Raw genomic sequence first — 24515 nt, forward strand, 5'->3', positions numbered from 1 at the left:
TAATTGATTTTATCAGTACTGTCTCTAATTTATGTACAAGCAGCATTGACTTGTGAATGCATTTTCGCGAAAACGGCCTTAGTTTATATGTAATCAGTGTGCTAGAACACCAATTTGTATTGATTTACGTAACATTGGTATCATTTCGTGTAATTTTCGCGACGTACAGAACTTCACACTCCTATCATGTTACTGTATATCTACAGCTAAAATGCCTGTTTTTGACGATGACGTTTATAAATGTCTAAGGATTTTAAAATCTGTCATGTGCTGAAGTAAAATGTAAGTGATTATTATTTTCGCCATTTTTGTAATATACAGCTGCGTACATGACATGTTTATCTAGTTCTGTACATACGAGTAAACTCTGTTCTTCTATTTTGTATTATTTTTCGCTTTTTCAGTACACTTGAAAATGGTCCAAAGGTGAAATTTGCAATATTAATATAAATAATATCTACAGTCAACTTCGAATATGACGGTATTTTTCCCTGTTCAAACAGTAATGTTGCTTTTGTTGGTATTTACATTGCTTCAATCATTTTCATGTTTTAGTCACATAATCCTGAACGTGTAATATAATTCATAATTTCATTATAGAATGACGTCGTTGACATATTAAAAGTGACCCTCCAGAAATTTGCACCACTATTTATCTAAGACACCTCTTCTTTGAGCGTACCAAGAACCTCAACTAGATTATGAAGAGGGGCGGGGGTGAAAGGTGGTAGACGACAACAACGACTCCTCTTACTTTCATGAAAGGGGAATTTCTTAATATCTTATACAATAAAACTTCGAAGCAGATGAAGAACTATGTCCATTAGCGAACCACTACAAGAATACTACCGATTTATAATAGGCACCTACTTCCCTAATTATACAGGGTGAAGAAGAATTCGGCGCACTCGGACTTCGTGGCACGATTCCTTGTATACTTGCAATACAAAAACATCTCTCAAAAAATTTCATCGTATGTATATTTCTGGCCGTAATTGGACGTTTCAGGTCGGCAGTCTCGTAACATTGTACTGACACAAACCACAACTACTTCCCTAAGCATAAACGAGTAGCGTTGTGCAGTTGGTGCAGTCGACTGCGTTTAGAGTTAGCGTGTAGCAGATCGAGGGCTGGAGTTTGATGGAAGCATACTCATTTTTATTTGGTAAATGTCTGTGTGGTACGATAACTAGCGTATTAATCTTCATACAGGGATTATAATGGGTCTTCTACAAAACATTTGCCCTTACGTGCTTTTAAAACAGAAATGGAAGTAGAATCGTTTTCATTGCTCAGCTTTCATAGAAGCCTTTTACACGTCGCGGACGCGAACTGTTTCGCACCACTGCATCTACTAGATTACAAACCTGTTTTCTGTGTACCGTCTCCCCATGGTCCCGTCGATTAGAATCAGCTATTATTCTTCCTACGTTTCCGTCCATTACATTTAATGAGGGCCTTACAATTTCAAATAACTTTTGTATATATTACCACCATGGAACCACTAATTATGCCTTTCAGCATTGGGTCTCATAAGCGCATGCTGTTTTTTATCGCCATGCGTTACTATTATTATTATTATTATTATTATTATTACTAGTATTATCGTCGATGGAAATGTGGAAACATCACGTCCATTAACGCTAGGGAAACAGCGTAATTCGAAAACGAACATTTCACAGTTAGCAGTATCGGAATGAATATAAGAGAAAAAAAGCTGTCAGAGAGGTGATGCGCATTAGCTGGAACAGCACCCTGCTACTAGTGACATGTCCATATTGTATGCGCAGTCCGGCCCCGGTAGCTGAGTGGTCAGTGCGTCAGAATGTCAATCCTAAGCATCGGGTTCGATTCCCGGCTGGGTCGGAGATTTTCTCCGCTCAGGGACTGGGCGTCGTGTTGTTCTAATCATCATCATTTCATCCCCATCGACGTACAAGTCGCCGAAGTGGTGTCAAATCGAAAGACTTGCACCCGGCGAACGGTCTACCCGACGGGAGGCCCTAGTCACACGAAAAAACAAAAAATTGTATGCGCAGTTTGCCAGACGGGGATTAGCTGCTTAACTCACCCGTGACAATCCACGTACATTTGTGAACGTATCGTATTTTCTTCATGTACTATTCTAAAACAGCGTATCACACGTATGGCATCCACAAACGATGAACATGTGGATATTCTTCTGGTCCTTTGTGCATCTAATAACTGTAATATCTGGGCTGTTATTGCCACTCTTGAACATGCTACTAGATACCCTGGTAGACGTCATCTAGAGAAAAAAATCTATTTCGTCGTCCACAGACTCGCCGTACTCCAGCTACTGGCGAAGCTGTTCTGGAGTTCATACACCAAGAATCCAGCGCAGCACACGTAGCATAGCAAGGCAGCTGCGTGTTCGCAACGCACCATCGTTGATGTGCTGCAAAAAAAAAAAAAAGGTTCAAATGGCTCTGAGCACTATGGGACTTAACTGCTGAGGTCATCAGTCCCCTAGAACTTAGAACTACTTAAATCTAGCTAACCTAAGGACATCACACACACCCATGCCCGAGGCAGGATTCGAGCCTGCGACCGTAGCAGCCGCGTGGTTCCGCACAGAAGCGTCTAGAACCGCTCGGCCACTCCGCCCGGCTGATAAGCTGCACTAGCAGTGAATGCACACCTATTATTATTCATTTACCTAACACCTGCAGCTGCAGACCGCCGATTACGGATGCAGTTCTGTGAATGGTTCCAACAACGACTCCATTAACACTATAATATGGTCGGATGAAGCAGTGTTCTCTCGTGAGGGTGTCTTCAATATGCGCAATGTCCACCATTGGTTTGATGTTGACCCACACGTCACCCACGACGGTGGATATCAAGTTTGCTTTGGTATCAACGTATCTTACGGAATATTGGAAGAAAGGAGTTTGGGTTCTCACTAATTGCTTGACCGTCTGACAGCACGAAGGTATCATCCATTCCTCTCAAACTATTTGCCTCACTCTATGGAAGATGTTCTGCTTCAGGTTCGTCAGAGGTTACGGTTCGAACATGATGGTGCACCTCCACACTTCGAAACTGATGTGCGACGGCGTTTAGGCAGAATATTCCAGGGAAATGGCTCGGACTGGAGGTCCAGTTATTTCGCCTCGCCGGCCGGGGTGGCCGAGCGGTTCTAGGCGCTACAGTCTGGAACCGCGTGACCACTACGGCCGCACGTTCGAATTCTGCCTCGGGCATTTATTTAACTGTGCAGTCATCTTTAACACCTCGAAACTGATATTATTCCTGCAGCTATTCTGTCCTTTGACAACTCATTTGTTTCAGCTTTCTGTCTCTGACTTGTCTAACCACCTTTTTGTCAAATTAACCGTAAAAATACACTGTACTATGTACATGGCTTAAGAAACAACGAATAGCACAGTATTATATGGCTGAATTGAACTGGCAAATAAAAACAATTGCGTCTCGATCATGAACTGAACCCTCGACCTCCTGCGTTTTAACCCGAAATGCTATTAAAGTATTGCCAAAATGCCAATCTGGCACGTCCATCTACTGCCGGAAATATGCGAAGGACAAAGTCTTGTGAAAGACATTTTTGTATCATCAGTATGCGAGGAATCGCGCTGCGAAGTCCCAGTGTACGAATTTTTCTTTGCCCTGTATGTAACTTACAGAGTGTAGTTCACTTGAAATCTGTAAATATTATTATACTGTCAGGCAGCTAGCTCCGCAGATAAGCGATTACTTCCTGTACTCACGTTTCTAGAATATCCACAGGAAAATCATCACGAGTTAAGGCTCTGCGTTCTGTCCATGATGGGGGAGACGGCACCACCGACAACCGTGTTATCTCCAGCCAAAGGCGTCATTGGATGCGGTATGAAGACTCGTGTGGTCAGAACAATGCACACCCGGGAGTTTCTGGCTTTCTTGATCTTGGACGCGCTACGTCTCGTTCAAGTAGCTCCTGAACTGGCATCACGACACTTAGAGCACTCAAGGAAAAGTCCCTGGGAGTACAAGGAATTAAATTCGAGTCCCGCGCATTGCAGTGAGACACTCTGATCACTAAACTAAGAAGATGGAATGTTACGACATTCAGACCGATATTTTCACTTGCAAGGAGAATAGTGGCGCACGGCAAAATATTGGGTATTTAAAATTCATCAATCTTCTGCAAAGGCTGAACAAAAATATGAAAACATTACTTAAAAAGTATGCTTGAACATGTATGATGATGTTAGCGAAGCCTGCAGGTTGGACTGTTTCATTTGACGACTATAATCGCTTATTCGGTGTCCTCATTACGTTGCAGGTGCCAGCCGCGGTGAGAACAGTGTTCTGTGTAGTTGTGAGTGCTTTATCTCTGAACTAAATTAGAACGTGGATATTGTGTCGGTGCCCATATGTCAGGTGCCTCTGCAACCAAGAAGCAGTGTTTGGTGTTTCAAGAGACACCACATCGAAGATTTATACCGCACACAGTGAAAGCGGGAAAACATATTCCGCGAAGTCAAACCGCGGAAGAAAGGTTTGTGTTGAGTGATGCCGAAGGACGAATGGTGACGAAAAAGAAGTGGGTGACATCTACAAAAGTCACTACAGAACTGAATGTCACATTCGCGTGACTGTCAGCACTAAAACAACACGAAAGAAGCTCCGTAAACAAGGATCTGGAATTCCGAATCAGCTCATCAGTTCAAAAATGGTACAAATGACTCTGAGCACTATGGGACTTAACTGCTGTGGTCATCAGTCCCCTAGAACTTAGAAGTACCTAAACCTGACTAACCTAAGGACATCACACACATCCATGCTCGAGGCAGGATTCGAACCTGCGACCGTAGCGGTCGCGCGGTTCCAGACTATAGCGCCAAGAACCACTCGGCCAGCTCATCAGTGATGAAAATACCCATAACAGGAACACGTGGTGCCAAAGCCGTGATACCTTGACTATGGGGCAATGGAAGAATGTCACTTGATAGAATGAGGCTTGTTTTACTGTGTTTCCAACTTCAGGTTAAGTTTACGTTCCAGCAGTGAAACGTGATGGGGTTCGGTGATGATTTCTGCAGCCTTATTGTGGGGCTCCATGGGCCCCATGGTTAGTCTGTAAGATGGCACTACTGCCGTGGATTGTGTGACCCTTATGGCTGATCGGATTCTACCAATGGTAAAATGTTTGTTCCCCAATAGTGATGCTGTGTTCCAAGACGACACGGCCCCAGTTCACACAGTCTGCACTGTGCAGCATTAGATTTGTGAGCAAGATGCGTTGTCGTATCTCCTCACGCCAATACAGTCAGAAGACCCCAATATTATTAAGCCTATATGGCGTACTTTGGAGAGAAGGGAGTCTGATCACTATCCACCTCCATCGTCATTATCCTAACGTGCGAGAAAAACGGTATGATTCCCTTGAGAACGTCACGAGACCTGTATTCATCCTTTCCGAGACGACTGGAAGGCCGGCCGGCGTGGCCGAGCGGTTCTAGGCACTACAGTCTGGAACCACGCGACCGCTGCGGTCGCAGGTTCGAATCCTGCCTCGGGCATGGGTGTTTGTGATGTCCTTAGGTTAGTTAGGTTTGAGTAGTTCTAAGTTCTAGGGGACTGATGACCTTGGAAGATAAGTCCCATAGTGCTCAGAGCCATTTGAACCATAAAACTCTCTGTTTACATTCGTAACTGGCCGCTTTGTGTAATTGTAACACAGCAACAAAAGGTGTTTAACCGTTCCTGTTGCAACAGGTACAACTGAGTGACAACTGCGCCGCGTCGTCTTCGTCGAAAGTGCGGTACAGGTTCTCCTTACGTGTAAGAAGCCTACGTATCTTCTCGCAGTGCGCCACGGATCTCTAAGGCGGCTGAACTCACGGTACTAGATACTCTTTTAAAGGCGTAGGAATCGGGGGTCGTTAGTGAATGTCTACGTCTAAGGACCTCATCCTTAAAAAAAAAAATTATATTTTTGCAGTAAATTGAATAAATTAACACCTTCCATTCATTCGATAGATAAAGTTATCTGAAATTGGATGAATCTTTTTGAAGCACCCAGCAATTTCAAGATTTCACGACAAATGTCTCTGGACCGACTTGGTACTAGGCAGTACCCATCTCATGGTGTGGCTTCCTTGGAACTGATACTGAACTGACACGTCTGTCCGCGCATCTGTGCAGTGTGCGGGTTCGGTTTGCGATAGTGATTACTATTTTGTCTGCGCTGGTGAGAAAGGGAGATGGGCACCTAACCTCCCCTTGCTCCGTTTTACATGAGTGTACTTTTCTGGGTCGTCAGCGGCCCTATTGCACACTATCATGACTAAATGCTTCCTCCAATAAGACTCTCGGGCCGGTTACAGACGTATTTATTGAAGTCTAAAGCGGCTGCAGGTACCGACTGGTTTCTCGGTGCATTCAACGTAGTCAGCCTTAGCTAGCGGACGACACACAGTGTACTATGTGTCTACGTACGGGTTAGCAGGGAAAGCTGAGGATGAAAGTGGTCAACTATGTTCAGTAAATTAAATTTTCGTGGTCGTTCTCTCTTTGCATGTATTAACAGCACTATCTGTTATAGCATTGTACGTTATATGAATGCGTGGTGTCTGTTCCTTCTGAAACATCCGAAAGAAAAGACACTACGCATTCATATAATTTATCCGCCTCGATGGGCGACGAACCAACCTTCTTCAGTGCGAATGCACAATTGTGTCTGACCTTATGGGAATCTTTACGTAGCGAGCATGGAGGCCATTGACAGGGTCTGCAGACAGGTGGTGCCAGGTGTGAGGGTGGGTTGGCCAAGAGGCGTGCTGAGACAGTCCGCGCAGTTGCGATAAACACTGTGTGTGGATGGCACCGAGGTTAACTCAACTTCCTACAAGCAGGAAATTCTGAGCTCCAGTCCCGGTCAGGCTCACACTTTCACACGTTGCCGCTGATTGAGTATTAAGTCCTGATGTAGCTGACATCAATATTCCTTTTCCTTTCCTTATTGCCCTTTCCACCTTCAATTTCCTTGTAATGTATTGTACTTATTTGACTAAATTTTTTATCTTAATATGATCACAATTGTTTTACCAATTTTAGAGCTAATACAAAAGTGGCATCTTTCCCAAGTACTGAGTCCAAGTACTGATGAAAGTTGAATTCATTTTTATCCACATAAAGTATGAGACAGTACATTAATTAACTGAACAGTGCTAGATATTACTTACTGAACAATATTTAAGGCAATGATTACTGTATTGCAAATTATCAAATTCTGGATCAATGATTTTCATTGACAAAAGTCAGACAAAATTTCCTCCTTTAGAGACTGAGCAATGAAATTACCACCGTTTGTCACATTTGCAACACCTTATCCAGTCTTCTGGTGGAAGATTAACTTAGGCGTCATCAGATACTGGACACTGCACACAAGTTTCTTATTTTAAATGTTCTTACTCAGTTATGTGTTCTTTCTTACCACTGAACATCGTCGTTACATGTGATCCTATTAAAACACTTTGTCTTTGAATGTTGGTTTTTTTTTTTTTTCAGACGTAGTCTGCCTTTAGCATTTGCTTGAAGTCGAAAAAATTCAACACTATTTTCTCTTAATAGAAGCATTAATTTTTGAACGCCCTGTGTTTTAACTATACTCAACTCGTTGCACATTAACAGATGAATTTTCAAAGATAAACTTTAAGTGCTATAGCCATGACAGGTGTCTTGCCAGTTTCGGTAAGAACAAGATCTTCGGCTTTCATCGCAACACTGCAGCAAAAATCATGCAAGTTAAGCACAAGGGGATCTTAAGCTTCAATCTGTAATTGTTTGAACCTATTACCTCTCTTAGGGATTATAGCTGTTATGAAAAATATCTATTCTCGAAAGACGACGAGGTTGTCAACTTCGCTCATACCAATCCCCAGTTGGTTACGTTAAAAGTGTTTGAGTTTTGGAGTAGGCTTGACAAAAATCAGTCCTGAGTAATTAGTGACTGTGGAATGCACATTATCTGAGATAGCCATGTGCGGCAAACAATAACAATAAGGTTTATTAGTTGATACAAAATATTGCACGTTGAATGTATTGAAAATTATAACATATCAGGCAAGAAACACTATTATCTGCTTATACCCTGCACACACTGACCTGGCAGTAACGGTTTCACCTTGTGAAGCGTAAGTAGCATCCGTGTGAGGATGTTGCTTCGTTGGATGAACTTCGAGTGACTAGTAATCTCACCCTGTCTGTGAACTTGACAGGTATTTCCTAAATGTGAAGAAAGGCACTTCTAAAACGCTGCGCTAAGAATCACTTTTTATTGGTTTAAAAGTATCGATATACTCAACGAAGATACTCATCGCATGCAATAATGACAGGTGAGGTTGGCAGCAAGCACTGTATACAATTGCGTGCAAAACTGAAGCGTGGATGTGGCTTTCACATTATGTTTCACTACCAAGCAACATAGCTCGAAAAAACGGGGCCGTCCACAAAGCTGCTATAAGAAATTGAATATTTGAAAGAAATGCGTACTGAGATTAAAGTAAATTATACTTTTACTCGAACATAATAATTACACAAGTTACGGCGATCTATGATGGCCCCCTGAACATTATAAAAGGAGGGACATGTTTCTCAAAAGTTTGTGTGTCAGACAGATGACCAAAGACGGCAATGCAGTGCTCTGTAACGTGCTTCCGTGCTGGCCACAACTTTGGCAAATACTTCTTGCGATAGGACGTTCCATTCCTCCACCAGCGCTGTTGTCATCTGATGGATGATCGTTAGATGTAAATGTCGTGAGACTAGGGCCTCCAGTCAGGTAGACCGTTCGCCGGGTGCAAGTCATTCGATTTGACGCCACTTCGGCGACTTGCGTGGTCGATGGGGATGAAATGATGATGAGTAGGACAACACAACACCCAGTCCCTGAGCGAAGAAAATCTCCGACCCTGCCGGGAATCGAACCCAGACCCTTAGGACTGACATTTTGTCACGCTGACCACTTTTCTTTTTTTTTTTTTTTTAGTTTTCGTTCGTTGCCTCTGCTCTGGGCGGACGTCGTAAGACACCCGTTTTATGTTCGTCATTGATCGATTAACTCAGTTTTTTATTACAGAGGGTAGCTAACCCTCTGAACGAACACACTGAGCTACCGTGCCGGCGGCCACTCAGCTACCGGGGCCGGACGGATGATCGTTGTTTCATGTGGATATGCTGCGGTACGTTCCCCATCGCATCCCACACGTGTTGGAGGGAACGGGTGGTCCAGTCTTTCGCCTTATATCCTCCGCTGTTCGATGAAGTTGCACGCTGTCATCCATTAAAATGAAGTGACAGCTGAATGCACTCCTGCAGAGACGCTCATGGGGAAGGAGTATAGTGAAATTACTATGAAATGAATCCTTAGCTGCTTGCAGGCGTTGATATACGTCAACGGAAACAGATGAAAATGTGTGCCCTGACCGGGACTTAAACCAGGGATCTCCTGCTTACATGGCAGACGCTCTATCCATCTGAGCCACCGAGGACGCAGAGGATAGTGCGACCGCAGGGATTTATCTCTGGCATGCCTCCCGCGAAACCCCACATTCTCAACGTATTGTCCCACACTACATTCGTAGTGCCCCCGCCCATTATACCTATTACTCGCGGCGCGTTGCCGATTCCCGTAATAGTTCGGGCACTGTTTGTACATCCTCACAGAAGAAGAAGATGGTCAAGTGGCCGGTGATGATGATGATGAGCGTTTGGCGTCATTGGCCGGGAGGCCCCTCGCGGCGCGGGGCAGGTCCGGCCGCCATATCGCAGGTCTTATTACATTCGGCGCCACATTGGGCGACCTGCACACCGGATGGGGATGAAATGATGATGAACACAACACAACACCCAGTCCCTGAGCGGAGAAAATCTCCGACCCAGCCGGGAATCGAACCCGGGCCCAGAGGACGGCAATCCGTCACGCTGACCACTCAGCTACTGGGGCGGACAAGTGGCCGGTGAGCCTTAACTATATATATATATACTAAGATGGTATCTGTTCTTTCGGACGTTATGCCTCCCCAAATCATAACAGCTGGACCGCCAAAGCGATCCTGGGTTTGTACTCTCACTTGGCGGCATATGATGGTACGTCCAGAATCACTACTCAGACCGAATCTGCTCTCATCGGAAAAGAACATGCGATCCCCGTCCCCACTGATCGACACTACGCACTGGTCGTCGTGCCAAGAGGCCACCCCGATGCAGTTGCCGCGCCACTGTGGAACGGGAGATATCGTGCCTTATAGTCCTGTTAAATGTCAATGCAATTGCATCTGCTGTTTGACGTGGATTCCTTCTGGACTCCCTGCCAGATGCACAACGTAGCGGTCATCTGCTGGCGTAATTGACCGTGATCGACCGCCTCCCCTCCCTCATGCAGAAGAACCTGCAGTTCGAAACGCTCCCCATGAATGTGTAACACTGCTGTGAACAAAACCGAACTCTTGGGCTACAATTGCTACACTTCGTCCTCCTCTCAGGTTTCCAACGGCTCTCGCTCGTATGAAGTCACCCTCCTGTTGTCCCGGGCTATATTGTAACGAAGAACACCACTACAGTGCACCGCAACAGCTCACTGTTTTGGCACCCTGTCCTTTCCCCGTTCGTTCAGCTTCCTCGTGTTGAGGGTCCAACCCCGTTTGGCGGGATATTTACGCTGTGCTCATGTCACGTGTACGCGAGTTGCCTCTGGCAACATCTTCCCGCACTTTCATCCATTTCCAACGAGTAGTTAATATGTTAGGCTACCACAGGGTGAAAAGTATTTAAACCGACAAACTGTGGGAGGTTGTAGGAGACATCAAAACAAATATTTTTCCCTAAAGATATTTTTTCCTATGAGGAGAATTTAAACCGGTAGAGGAAGATTTCTCTGGCGGCAAATTAATTAAACCAGCAAACACTTTTCTATTTTTTTATGACCAAGAGACAACAAGTAGGTAGCAGATACGACCCAATTAAAATGTCCCCAACAACACCGACCCACATATTAACCAAGAACCGCACTTGGTGAGCGCTAGTAACTCCGGCATGTGGATTACCCTCACTCCAAACATGCGAATTGTACATTTTGAAGACTCCATCACCCCCGAACGTTGCTTCATCGGTAAACAACACAGAGGATGGAAATGTAGGACACATTTCACACTGTTCCAGATACCACTGCGAAAACTGTGCTCTGGGTGGATAATCAACTGGTTCCAGGTTGTGGACACGCTGTAAGTGAAATGGACGTAACAATTGCTCTCGAAGGACTGTTTTTACATTCGTCTGATTCGTCCCCATCTTACGTGCAATTTCACGAGTGCTGATTGAAGGATCCCGCTCCACATGCTGAGACACAGCTTCCTGAACTTGCAGCGTTCTTACCATGCGTCGGCGTCCCTGTCCCGGTAATCTGCAAAGTGACCCGGTCTCATGGTCACAGCAGCAAAGGTCGTATGATGCGGGATACGGCGATTAGGATATTGTTGTTGATAAACCCGCTGTGCAGCTCGTCCGTTGTGGTGCGCTACGTAGTACGCACCACCCATATCAGTGTACTCACTCCAGGTGTATCGCTCCATTAGCAAACAGAGACAATGCACTACTACACTGGTGGACAGCAGTTGCCTACAACTGAAGAGCGTAATAGCCCTCTAACAACTGAAGATCATAATACCACCTATAACAACTGAAGAGCGTAATACGGCTACCACAGGTTTAAACAATCCTCATAGGAAAAAATGACATTCGGTAAAAATATTTGTTTTGATGTCTCCTACAACCTCCCAGAATATGTCGATTTAAATACTTTTCACCCTGTATATCTGTCTCTTGGTTAGGTTTTGCAGATCTTTGCATATATGAATAGGGTCGAATTTCATGGACCGTCTTGCGATTACTTTCGAGACAGCTGCTCTCGTCAGTGCTGTCAGTGTTACAGCGCGGCTGGTGGTCGCCGCTGTTGCAGAGAACGCGTCGCGGTGGTGTCACGCGAACGGCACGTGGGACGGCTACAGCAACTACTCGCTGTGCCGCGACCTCAGCCAGCTGCCGGCCGCGGACCGCGTCGAGGTGGCGACAGCGCTCTACTACGCCGGTTACACGCTGTCGCTCGTCGCCCTCTCCGTCGCCGTCTGCATCTTCCTCTACTTCAAGTAAGTCGCTCACTGCCGTCTGCACAGTGACAAACAGTCCGTTCAGGGTTACGCTTTAGAACCCCCCGGATTTCAGAAGGCAGCTGCATAACTGGCCATTAAAATTGCTACACCAAGAAGAAATGCAGATGATAAACGGGGATTAATTGGACAAATATATTATACTAGAACTGACACGTGATTACATTTTCACGCAATTTGAGTGCATAGATCCTGAGAAATCAGTACCCAGAGCAACCACCTCTGGCCGTAATAACGGCCTTCATACGCCTGGGCATTGAGTCAAACAGAGCTTGGATGGCGTCTACACGTACAGCTGCCCATGCAGCTTCAACACGATACCACACTTCATCAAGAGTAGTGACTGGCGTATTGTGACGTGCTAGTTGCTCGGCCACCATTGACCAGACATTTCCAATTGGTGAGAGATCTGAAGAATGTGCTGGCCAGGGCAGCAGTCGAACGTGTACTGTATTGAGAAATGCCAGTACCGAACCTTCAACATGCGGTCGTGCATTATCCTGCTGAAATTCAGAGTTTCGCTGAGATCGAATGAAGGGTAGAGCTATGGGTCGTAACACATCTGAAATGTAACGTCCACTGTTCAAAGAGCCGTCAATGCGAACAAGAGGTGACCGAGAAATGTAACCAATGGCACCCCATACCATCACGCCGGGTGATACGCCAGTATGGCTATGACGAATACACGCTTCCAATGTGCGTTCACCGCGATGTCCCCAAACACGTATGCGACCATCATGATACTGTAAACTGAACCTGGATTCATCCGAAAAAATTACGTTTTGCCATTCGTGCACACAGGTTCGTCGTTGAGTACACCATCGCAGGCGCTCCTCTCTGTGATGCAGCGTGAAGGGTAATCGCAGCCATGGTCTCCGAGCTGATAGTGGATGCTGCTGCCAACGTCCTCGAACTGTTCGTGCAGATGGTTGTTGTCTTGCAAACGTCCCCATCTGTTGACTCAGGGATCGAGACGTGGCTGCACCATCCACTACAGCCATGCGGACTAGATGCCTGTCATCTCGACTGCTAGTGATACGAGGCGTAGGGATCCAGAACGGCGTTCCGTATTACCCTCCTGAACCCACCGATTCCATATTGTGCTAACAGTGATTGGATCTCGACCAACGCGAGCAGCAATGTCGCGATACGATAAACCGCAATCGCGATAGGCCACAATCCGACCTTTACCTAAGTCGGAAACGTGATGGTAGGCAATTCTCCTCCTTACACGAGGCATCACTACAACATTTCACCAGGAAACGCCGGTCAACTGCTGTTTGTGTATGAGAACTCGGTTGGATACTTTCCTCATGTCAGCACGTTGTAGGTCTCACCACAGGCGCCAACTTTGGTGTGAATGCTCTGAAACGCTAATCATTTGCATATCACAGCATCTTCTTCCTGTCGGTTAAATTTCGCGTTTGTAGCACGTCATCTTCGTGGTGTAGCAATTTTAATGGCCAGTAGTGTACATGAGAATTACGCGACGTATAGAAAATAAACAAAAAGTTGTGGATGGAGCATCTCTTCAGGTTCAGATTAGTAATACGCACCGTGACGAAACTGCATAAGCCACCCAGTAAACAGAGTTCCAAATTGGGCAGCTACGGCGCCAGTGATTTCCATGCACATACTGAGTTTTACGAATCAGTAACGGTGCACATACAGAGAGCCTGTAATGGAGGTAAAACTTGGAGAGACACTCTATCCACCACAATGTTTCTATTTTCTGCATGTCTTGTTTTTGTCACACGATGATCTTCTGCAAGCCTAGAGATACGTATCACCCTGTACGGAAAGGTGTACCCACTGTGTATTTGTAAAATTCTTCTGAAACATACGCGGCAGGTGGAAGATGTTTTGAAGATCACGACTCGAGTCTGAATGTACGCATTAGAGGAAAGTGCTGTTGGCAAATGGGTCATCGGTGTACCCCTTACCCACCCACTGTAACCTTAACCTAGCGGGTATAGCATAACCAGCAATACAGAAAACTAAAACTTTATTTTCATCTCTAATTCATTCCAGAGATCACAGGTTTCGGTATTCCATCAAGCCATTATCAGGCCCTCTGTAGTTATGTAGGAGATGTACCAGTCGAAATGTCGTGCAAAAATGCACAAGTATCCACACCAGCATATGTTGTACAGCTACACACTCGTAAACAATCTGAGTCCAAACTTCCTGCCAGATTAAAACTGTGTGCCGGACCGAGACTCGAACTCGGGACCTTTGCCTTTCGCGGGAAGGTTCTCTACCACTCAGCTACCCAAGCACGACTCACGCCCCGCCCTCACAGCTTTACTTCTGCCAGTACCTCGTCTCCTACCTTCCAAACTTTACAGAAGCTCTCCTGCGAACCTTGCAGAACTAGCACTTCTGAAAAAAAGGATATTGCAGAGACGTGGCTTAGTCACAGCCTAAGGGATGCTTCTAGAATGAAATTTTCACTCTACATTGCCAAACTTTATCGTCCATATAGTGCCCAAAATAGAAGCAGGACGAAATTTTGCGAGAAACATTTTTGTATTGCCAGTAAGTGAGGTATCGCACTGTCCACTGCCCGAATTTTTCTGCAAAATCGGACACCAGGTATGGTGTAAATTGTGATTAAAACTGTGGAAGGCGACCGCCGAGTTTGTACCAGGCAGTTGGCCCGCCAGTAGAGGGTAAGCCAGACGACCGTATGGAACATTATCCAGACAACTGTTGTGAAGCAGCTGAATGGGTTGAAAATAAATAAATCGCCAGGTCCTGATGGGATTCCAATTCGGTTTTACAGAGACTACTCTACTGCATTGGCTCCTTACTTACCTTGCGTTTGTCGCGAACCTCTCGCCCAACGTAAATTCCCGAGTGACTGGAAAAAAACCGCAGCTGACGCCTGTATATAAGAAGGGTAGAAGGACGGATCCTCAAAATTACAGGCCAATATCCTTAACATCGGTTTGTTGCTGGATTCTCGAACATATTCTTATTCGAATATAATAAATTTCCTTGAGACAGAGAAGTTGCTGTCCATGCATTAGCACGGCTTTAGTAAGCATCGCTCCTGCGAAACGCAACTCGCCCTTTTTTAACATGATATCTTGGGAACCATGAATTAAGGGTATCAGATGGATGTCATATTCTTTGACTTCCGGAAAGCGTTTGACTCGGTGCCCCACTGTAGACTCCTAACTAAGGTACGAGCATATGGGATTGGTTCCCAAATATGTGAGTGGCTCAAAAACTTCTTAAGTAATAGAAACCAGTACGTTGTCCTCGATGGTGAGTGTTCATCGAAGGTGGGGGTATCATCTGGAGTGCCCCATGGAAGTGTGGTAGGTCTGCTGTTGTTTTCTATCTACATAAATGATCTTTTGGATAGGATGGATAGCAATGTGCGGCTGTTTGCTGATGATGCTGTGGTGTACGGGAAGGTGTCGTCGTTGAGTGACTGTAGGAGGATACAAGATGACTTGGACAGGATTTGTGGTTGGTGTAATGAATGGCCGCTAACTATAAATATAGATAAATGTAAATTAATGCAGATGAATAAGAAAAAGAATCCCGTAATGTTTGAATACTCCATTAATAGTGTAGCGCTTGACACAGTCACGTCGATTAAATATTTGGGCGTAACATTGCAGAGCGATATGAAGTGGGACAAGCATGTAATGGCAGTTGTGGGGAAGGTGGATAATCGTCTTCGGTTCACTGGTAGAATTTTGGGAAGATGTGGTTCATCTGTAAAGGAGACCGCTTATAAAACACTAACACGACCTATTCTTGAGTACAGCTCGAGCGTTTGGGATCCCTATCAGGTCGGATTGAGAGAGGATATAGAAGCAATTCAGAGTTGGGCTGCTAGATTTGTTACTGGTAGGTTCGATCATCACGCGAGTGTTACGGAAATGCTTCAGGTACTCGGGTGGGGGTCTCTAGAGGAAAGGAGGCGCTCTTTTCGTGAATCGCTACTGAGGAAATTTAGAGAACCAACATTTGAGGCTGACTGCAATACAATTTTACTGCCGCCAACTTACATTTCGCGGAAAGACCACAAAGATAAGATAAGAGAGATTAGGGCTCGTACAGAGGCATATAGGCAGTCATTTTTCCCTCGTTCTGTTTGGGAGTGGAACAGGGAGAGAAGATACCAGTTGTGGTACGAGGTACCCTCCGCCACACACCGTATGGTGGATTGCGGAGTATGTATGTACATGTAGATGTACTACCCTTATTAGTTACAGCTAGCGCCGGGCTTACTAGCGATGGATTTTCCACATCGGGAGCAGTTTTGTCACTGGTTTCTTCACCAGGCAATCACGACTCCAAGATTTGTGTTCAAAAATGTGTGTGAAATCTTATGGGACTTAACTGCTACGGTCATCAGTCCCTAAGCTTACACACTACTTAACCTAAAGCATCCTAAGGACAAACACACAAACCCATGCCCGAAGGAGGACTCGAACCTCCGCCGGGACCAGCCGCACAGTGCATGACTGCAGCGCCTTAAACCGCTCGGTTAATCCCGCGCGGCTCGGGATTTATGTCATCCATCCGATTCACAGATGTGGCAACCCTTACACAGATCGGTATCTTCAACTTTCATAACAGCCATCTGTGGTATAGTATGCAGAGCCCCCATGGTATGGTGACAGCGAATCAATAGCATCGGTGCAGTCGGAATGTGTGGGCCGGGTTAACTGGCGACCGTATTTTGGGACAAGTCTATCTTCCACTTCACCTAACAGGCAGGAACTACGCCTATCTGGCGGGTGAACTTTGCCCCCCTGCTGGACCATTTGAAGGATGATGTGGCTGCTACGTGAAGGTGCTCCAGCCCACTTCGCCGTTAACTTCCGGACACATCTCAATCGTGTCTTCCCTGGTCGACGGATCAGAAGAGTGGGTCCAGTTGCAGTTGCGTGGCCTGCTCGTTCGCCAGATTTCAACCCTTGTGATTTCTGGTAATGAGACCATCTCAAAAGTGTCATACATGCAGAGCCCATTTCAGACGTGAAGGCGCTGGGGCAGAGCATTCATATTGCCTTTGACACTGTTCAAATGTTCAAATGTGTGTGAATTTCTAAGGGACCAAACTGCTTAGGTCATTGGTCCCTAGACTTACACACTACTTAAACTAACTTAAAGTAACTTATGATAAGAACAACACGCACACCCATGCCCGAGGGTTTGAAACTTTTTTAATGCAGCCTGGCCGATGTGAATGTGTGAGATAGAACATGCTACGGAGCGTGCACGCATGTGTTGAGGCACATGGAAACCATTTTGAACACATACTGTAACTGTGACTGCATGGTACAGCGCGTAACAGACCACACTCTCTGTGAAATGTATGACTGAATAAATGGTCTCTAGACTGGAAACCACATATTTTCGGACGTAAGTTCGTTAGTCCTTTCTTGTTCCGTATCCTCTCATCGATCAATCCCTAGAGTTTTTACAAGATGGAAAAACTCACAGTGTATATATGGGCAGCACGTATTGTTTCTTACGCAATCAGTTACATGAAAAATCACGAAAAAATGGCGGTATTTGCATCGCAATACGTCAATTACATCCAGAGAAATTGTAAGGAGATGTTGACGCTTGAATTAGATGACACGCGCCGCTACTGAACACCTCAAATGCAAGCGCTAACTCCAAGTTGCTCATGATCACGATGAGGTTGACGTACGTAATCTCACTTTCACTGCTGTCACGAGAGCCGAAAGTAACAGCATAGTTTACTGCCACAATCACTGAAATGTGAAGATCATGCTTGCTTCTCGGTAAGTGCAATAGCGCCGCGTTTATTTCAAGTGCAGACTTCGCTTTGCAGTTTCTTGCGATGTAACTGACGTATTGTGCGCTGACTTATTTCGATGCAACAACTGCCATTCTTTTTCTCATTTTTCATGTTATTGACTGCGTAAGAAATAATACGGCATGCCCAGTAAAAAAAAAAAAAAAAAAAAAGACGTAAGCTCGTGTTGAAGCTAATGTTTGCTCATGTCTTAGAATGCCTCATAATATTTATTTTCACGATTCCGTGTCTCAGATTCGTACTAGTGAAAGTCGTTTTTTTTAATATCTGTTTCTGTTCCAGGGATATCTGCGCTGAAACGTTTAAGTGGGCCAGCCCACATTTGTGTGTATTAACAGAACAATATTTAGTTCTAGCTGATTAGTCATTGCACTGGTATATAATAAACATAGTGCTCAGCGGTTGCTTATGTCATTTAGGCACGTAGGACATTTTGTGATATTTGAACTCGCATTTGACAACGGCTATAAAGTCGATATCATGACTGTGTGAAATATGCAAACAGTAATTTACAGTCTAATGGAGAAAATTTCTTTCAAATGGTTGCGTATGAAGCGGAAGTGCCACAAGTTCACGGTTCTGCTTGTGTATTCGTGTACTAGCTCTCGTTTCTGAGAGTGTCGAGTCCACTCGCACCAGACGCCAGACTCAACAAGTGGAGACCCGAGTCTACGTGCTCACTATTTTAAGGCCAGTATATGCTGCTCATTACTGAACTCTGTTCAACATATATAAAAGTCAAAATATCATTCAGTGAAATTAAAATAAATGCTGCCAACGTTATGAGTGCAAAAGAGTTCCAGTGTTAAATTTAGAGGAGGGAGCGGATTGGTTGGAAGAGTACGTTGAAGGCACTTGTGAGGGAAAGGGATTGCCTGATGATGCGGTAGAAGAAGTAATTAGAGTCGAAAGGAAGACATAGGGTGTCCCTTACTAGTCAAAATTTGAAAGACCTTCACGAGGCTTGAGATAAATTAAGGCAGACGGAAAAGATAACATTCTATCGGTACTTCTAAAAGATCTGGGGATGGCAATCAAGCAACAGTTCAAGATGATGTGTAGATTCTATGAGACTGGCGACGTATCATCGAACATTCGAATGATATCAAACACACAGTTCAGAAGCTGGCTCGAGCAAGTAAGTGCGAGAACTTCGTATAGTTAGCTTAATAGCTTATATATGCAAGTTGCTGACACGAACAATGTATCGAGGAATGGAAGACAAATTGACGATATGTTGGGTGGTCATTTGGCTCTGGGAAAGGCAGAACCGCTATTAACGCATTCCTGACATTTTCCTTGATATCTGAAGCAGGACAGAAGAAAAATGAAGACAAGATCATTGGATTTGCCGATCTGAAAAAGCGTTCGACAATGTTAGTAGGATGTCGAAATGTACCATGACCAGTAGGGGAAAATAAGAATGAAAGACGAAGTGTTCGGATTAAAAAAGGTGTAAGACAGGGCTGCAGTCATTCCTCTCTAGTGTTCTATGTATACAGTACATGATGTAGCAATGACGGAAATAAAAGAATGGTTGGAGAGTGTGATTTAAATTCAGGGTGTAAGACTACCAATATGATTCGCTGTGATATTTCTAGCCCCTGTCCCAAGGTGAATAAGAGTTACAGGATGTGTTGAATGGATTTTGAAGTTTCATGGGTACAGAATGTGGACTAAGGGTAAACAGAAGAATGACGAATACAATACGAAGTAACAGAAATGGGAATAGCGATTTTGTATTTATGCTTACATGAAAATGGGTTATCAGAAACTAGGCAAAATTAAAGAGCTCTGCTATATTGGAAGCAAAGTAAGCTATGATAAATGAAGCAAAGAGGACATAAAAAGCAGACTAGCAGACGCAGAGAGAGAATTCCTGACCACTATCAAACATCTGCCTTAATTTGAGGATGAAATTTCTGAGAATGTGTGTTCGGGGTACCTCACTGCATGGTAGTCAATCATGGTATGTGAGAAAACCAGAAAGGACAAGAAGTGTTGCAGGAGAGCATTGAAAATTAGAAACTATGATAAAGTGAAGTATGAGGAGGTTCTCTGCAGAATCAGTGAAGAAAGGAATATTTGGAAAACACTGACAGGAAGAAGGAACAAGAAGATAGGACATGTGTTAAGACATCAGGGGATAACTTCCACGGTACTAGAGGGGTCTGGAGATGGAGGAAAATGTAGAGGAAGACACAGATTAGAAACATCCCAAAAATAGTTGAGGACGTAGAGTGGAAGTGCTACTTCTGCCTGTGAGAATCCCAGAAGAAGATGATGAAGAAGAAGAAGACAAACGACTCGCGTTCCTTCCGTACGGGGGTCCGCTCTCGGCCAAAATTGCACGACTTCTGGGCAAATACAATATCAAAACCACTCTCCGATCACCACCGATGACGAGGGAGCTCCTAGGTTCTGCCAAAGATGCGCTGACCCTTAACACACGAGGAGTACACAGCATACCATGCGAATGTGAAAAAACAATACATTGGGCAAACAGCGCTGCATATCTAAACGCTGCGAAGAACGTAACAGATGTGTGCGACTAGATCACACAGAAAAATCAGCCATAGCAAAACACAGCATAAATGAAGAACACACCTTCAACTTCGAAAACACGAAGGTACTGTGCCAAGCATCTGGCTTCTGGGAAAGTGTTATAAAAGAATCCATAGAAATAAGGATTCACGACAGTCTGGTCAACAGAGACGAGGGATACCAACTCAGCGCAGCATGGAACCCTGCGATAGCGGCAATCCGTCGGAAGCGCGCCCGTCAACGTCCTCTGCCGCGGACGCAGACAGTTGGCTTACACCGAGAACCGAACGCGGCAGCCGGAGGCGCCCGCCATCCCAACCGCCGCGCGCACGCCGCTGGTCCACCGCAGCCGCCCGAGGTCTAGTGGAGGGGGGTGACGGCACATATAAATAGCCCGCTCTCCGTGAATCTCGACACTTCGCCAGAATGGGATGACAAGTTCCGCCTTATGCAAGACACCTTTTTTCTTTTGTTTTACCCATACATGTTTCAGCACATTTGTGCTATCGTCAGTAGGTTCTATTTTTATTTTTAACTGTAAATTTGTTGTTAACATATTAACATTTGCGTCTTGTACAACATTATGTAAAAGTTGCTTAATTGGCGAAAAGTGGGTGTAATCATAAGTAACTTACCTTACATGATGTTACTGTCCACTTGTTTTGACAGCTGTTCTGCTACACAATATACAACTCGTCATATGCAAATAGCAAAACGTAATTTATTTTCTGTTTTTTACGCATTTACGAACGGAAATAAGACTGTATCAATTTGTCTTTCTGTAACTTACAGTTTTGAAGTTGTGGTACGCTTTGCTGTGTTGTTGGCGATGTAAATAGGCTTACTTCTTTGCCTGTGATCGCGTGGCAATGCAGTTTTTTCCGATGACTCAAAACATAGGCGGAGTTTTCGCTGCCATTACGTGTTGTTGTGGCTGTGTGGCGTTCATTCGCAGAACACGCTCCGCCACACAACGCGCCTACTGTTATGTGTTTCCCTATAGTTTTTCTCCTTACCTTCGATGGTCAGCGAACCACCATACACTACTGGCCATTAAAATTTCTACACCAAGAAGAAATGCAGATGATAAACGCGTATTCATTGGACAAATATATTATACTAGAACTGACATGTGATTACATTTTCACGCAATTTGGGTGCATAGATCCTGAGAAATCAGTACCCAGAACAACCACCTCTGGCCGTAATAACGGCCTTCATACGCCTGGGCATTGAGTCAAACAGAGCTAGGATGGCGTGTACAGGTACAGCTGCCCATACAGCTTCAACACGATACCACAGTTCAACAAGAGTAGTGACTGGCGTGTTGTGACGAGCCAGTTGCTCGGTCACCACTCACCAGACGTTTTCAGTTGGTGAGAGATCTGGAGAATGTGCTGGCCAGGGCAGCAGTCGAACATTTTCTGTATCCATAAAGGCCCGTACACGACCTGCAACATGCGGTCGTGCATAATCCTGCTGAAATGTAGGGTTTCGCAGGGATAGAATGAAGAGTAGAGACCGGGTCGCAACACATCTGAATTGTAACGTCCACTGTTCAAAGTGCCGTCAATGCGAACAAGAGGTGACCGAGACGTGTAAACCAATGGCAGCCCATATCATCACGACGGGTGATACGCCAGTATGGCGATGACAAGTACACGCTTCCATTGTGCGTTCACCGCGATGTCGCCAAACGCGGATGCGATCATCGTGATGCTGTAAACAGAACCTGCATTCATCCGCAAAAATGACGTTTTGCCATTCATGCACCCAGGTTCGTCGTTCAGTACACCACCGCAGACGCTTCTGTCTGTGATGCAGCGTCAAGGGAAACCGCAGCCATTGCATCCGAGCTGATAGTCCATGCTGCTACAAATTTCGTCGAATTGTTCGTGCAGATGGTTGTTGTCTTGCAATCGTCCCCATCTGTTGACTCAGGGATCGAGATGTGGCTGCATGATCCGTTACAGCCATGCGGATAAGATGCCTGTCATCTCGACTGCTAGTGATACGAGGCCGTAGGGATCCAGCACCGCGTTCCGAATTACCCTCCTGAACCCACCGATTCCATATTGTGCTAACAGTGATTGGATCTCGACCAACGCGAGCAGCAATGCCGCGATACGATAAACCGCAATCGCGATAGGATACAATCCGAACTTTATCAAAGTCGGAAACGTGATGGTACGCGTTTCTTCTCCTTACACGAGGCATCACAACAACGTTTCTCTAGGCAACGCCGGTCATCTGCTGTTTGTGTATGAGATATCGGTTGGATACTTTCCTCATGTCAGCACGTTGTAGGTCTTGCCACCGGCGCCAACCTTGGTGTGAATGCTTTTGAAAAGCTAATCAATTGCATATCACAGCATCTTCTTCCTGTCGGTTAAATTTCGCGTCTGTAGCATGTCATCATCATGGTGTAGCAATTTTAATGGCCAGTAGTGTATGTTCTACGGCCGTTTGTGTTTACTCTGCGATCGGCGCCCACTGCCGTTGAATAGTGGTGAGAACGTCATACAACTAGACAAACAATCCATTAAAGCCAGTGGGGACTGATGGCTCTGTAGTTTGGTCTCTTTATACCTCAAACAAACCAACCAACCTGCCGCAGCTGAAAATAATCTGCTAACGTGACTAGTATATCCACACTCATATTCAGAGAAGTGCACGCTGTTACTTAGCAAATGGTTCAAATGGCTCTGAGCACTATGGGACTTAACATCTATGGTCATCAGTCCCCTATAACTTAGAACTACTTAAACCTAACTAACCTAAGGACAGCACACAACACCCAGCCATCACGAGGCAGAGAAAATCCCTGACCCCGCCGGGAATCGAACCCGGGAACCCGGGCGTGGAAAGCGAGAACGCTACCGCACGACCACGAGATGCGGGCTGTTACTTAGCAGTCCATGCACGGAAATTGATCGCCAGAAATTCTCTGACGTGTATCCACGACGGATTACTGTGAAGGTAATTAAATTCTTTGACGATCAGAAAGGAAAGAAGTGACCGTGCCGACGGAAAAAGTAACAGACGTGTGAGAAACATTAAACCGAGTAAATCGACTGCGCAAAAACTACAGCCATGGGGGCACGATGCCGAGAGAAGTGGGATTCTAGCATTTCCCCAAACAGAAAGTAGCGGACGATACAGAACAGATATCCCACAGACTATTTGGGAAAAATTATTGTTATCAGTTTCTGTTATTATATTAACGATACCAAGAAACTGTAACCATGTGATGCCGTCACACATTTTGGGTCATCGAAATGAACTTCGGGGATACTTTGGAGATTCTGAAAGAAAAGCTTTCTGCGCGGGATTTGACTTTGAACGACGCCTGAATAAAATAATGAGTTCTGAACTAGACGATATGATTTTAAATCAGATGTACTACGGATTTCAGAGAAAATTAAGCATGACAAAGCAGTCAGTGGCTTATTCACACGAATACTGGATTCATAAACATCACACTGTGAATAAATGTTGCCACAGAAACGGCAATGTGTGAGGAATGTTATGAAAAAAAAGTGCCAACCAATGTTTAACTGGAGTGCTACGCAGGTTCACTGGCATAAACACTTGTAGCCAGTGATATCACACCATTTGTAAGAAGGTATATGCTATTACTACCACCCTCCCAGTTTCTCTGGAGCAAAAACGACTATGCTACCATCATGACCTGGTATGCAATACGATGTGCCCAATAGCATACAGATGAGTCAATCGAGAGGTGTGTTGTTAGCATGGCAACTGCCAGAGTACGACTCCACCTACAGTTGTGGTACTGAACAAAGTTTAATTGGTTCGGGAATATACTCTTTAAACGCGTGTTTCTAGAATATCTAGCTAAAATAAAACCCATAGACGGCAAATATTGCCTCATGGTAGATTTTCGACTCTCTGAAGTTGATGATGCAAGAATACCGTGAGACCTCACGGTGGACGCGTTA

The 24515-nt window shown here is 45.0% G+C and overlaps 1 protein-coding gene across 1 annotated transcript in view; it reads left to right on the forward strand.

The window, feature by feature from the left end:
* The window catches only part of LOC124606341 (diuretic hormone receptor-like), a gene marked incomplete at its 3' end in the record, with an annotated part of 321156 nt that overhangs the window by 86167 nt on the left and 210474 nt on the right, over positions 1 to 24515 (forward strand). The window contains exon 3 of the mRNA XM_047138324.1: positions 11987 to 12173. Within this exon, the coding sequence (XP_046994280.1) occupies positions 11987 to 12173 (187 nt within the window). The remainder of the gene's footprint in view (positions 1 to 11986; positions 12174 to 24515) is intronic.

The sequence above is a fragment of the Schistocerca americana genome, chromosome 3 (assembly GCF_021461395.2).
Source record: "Schistocerca americana isolate TAMUIC-IGC-003095 chromosome 3, iqSchAmer2.1, whole genome shotgun sequence".
In the NCBI taxonomy this organism is placed as follows: domain Eukaryota; kingdom Metazoa; phylum Arthropoda; class Insecta; order Orthoptera; family Acrididae; genus Schistocerca; species Schistocerca americana.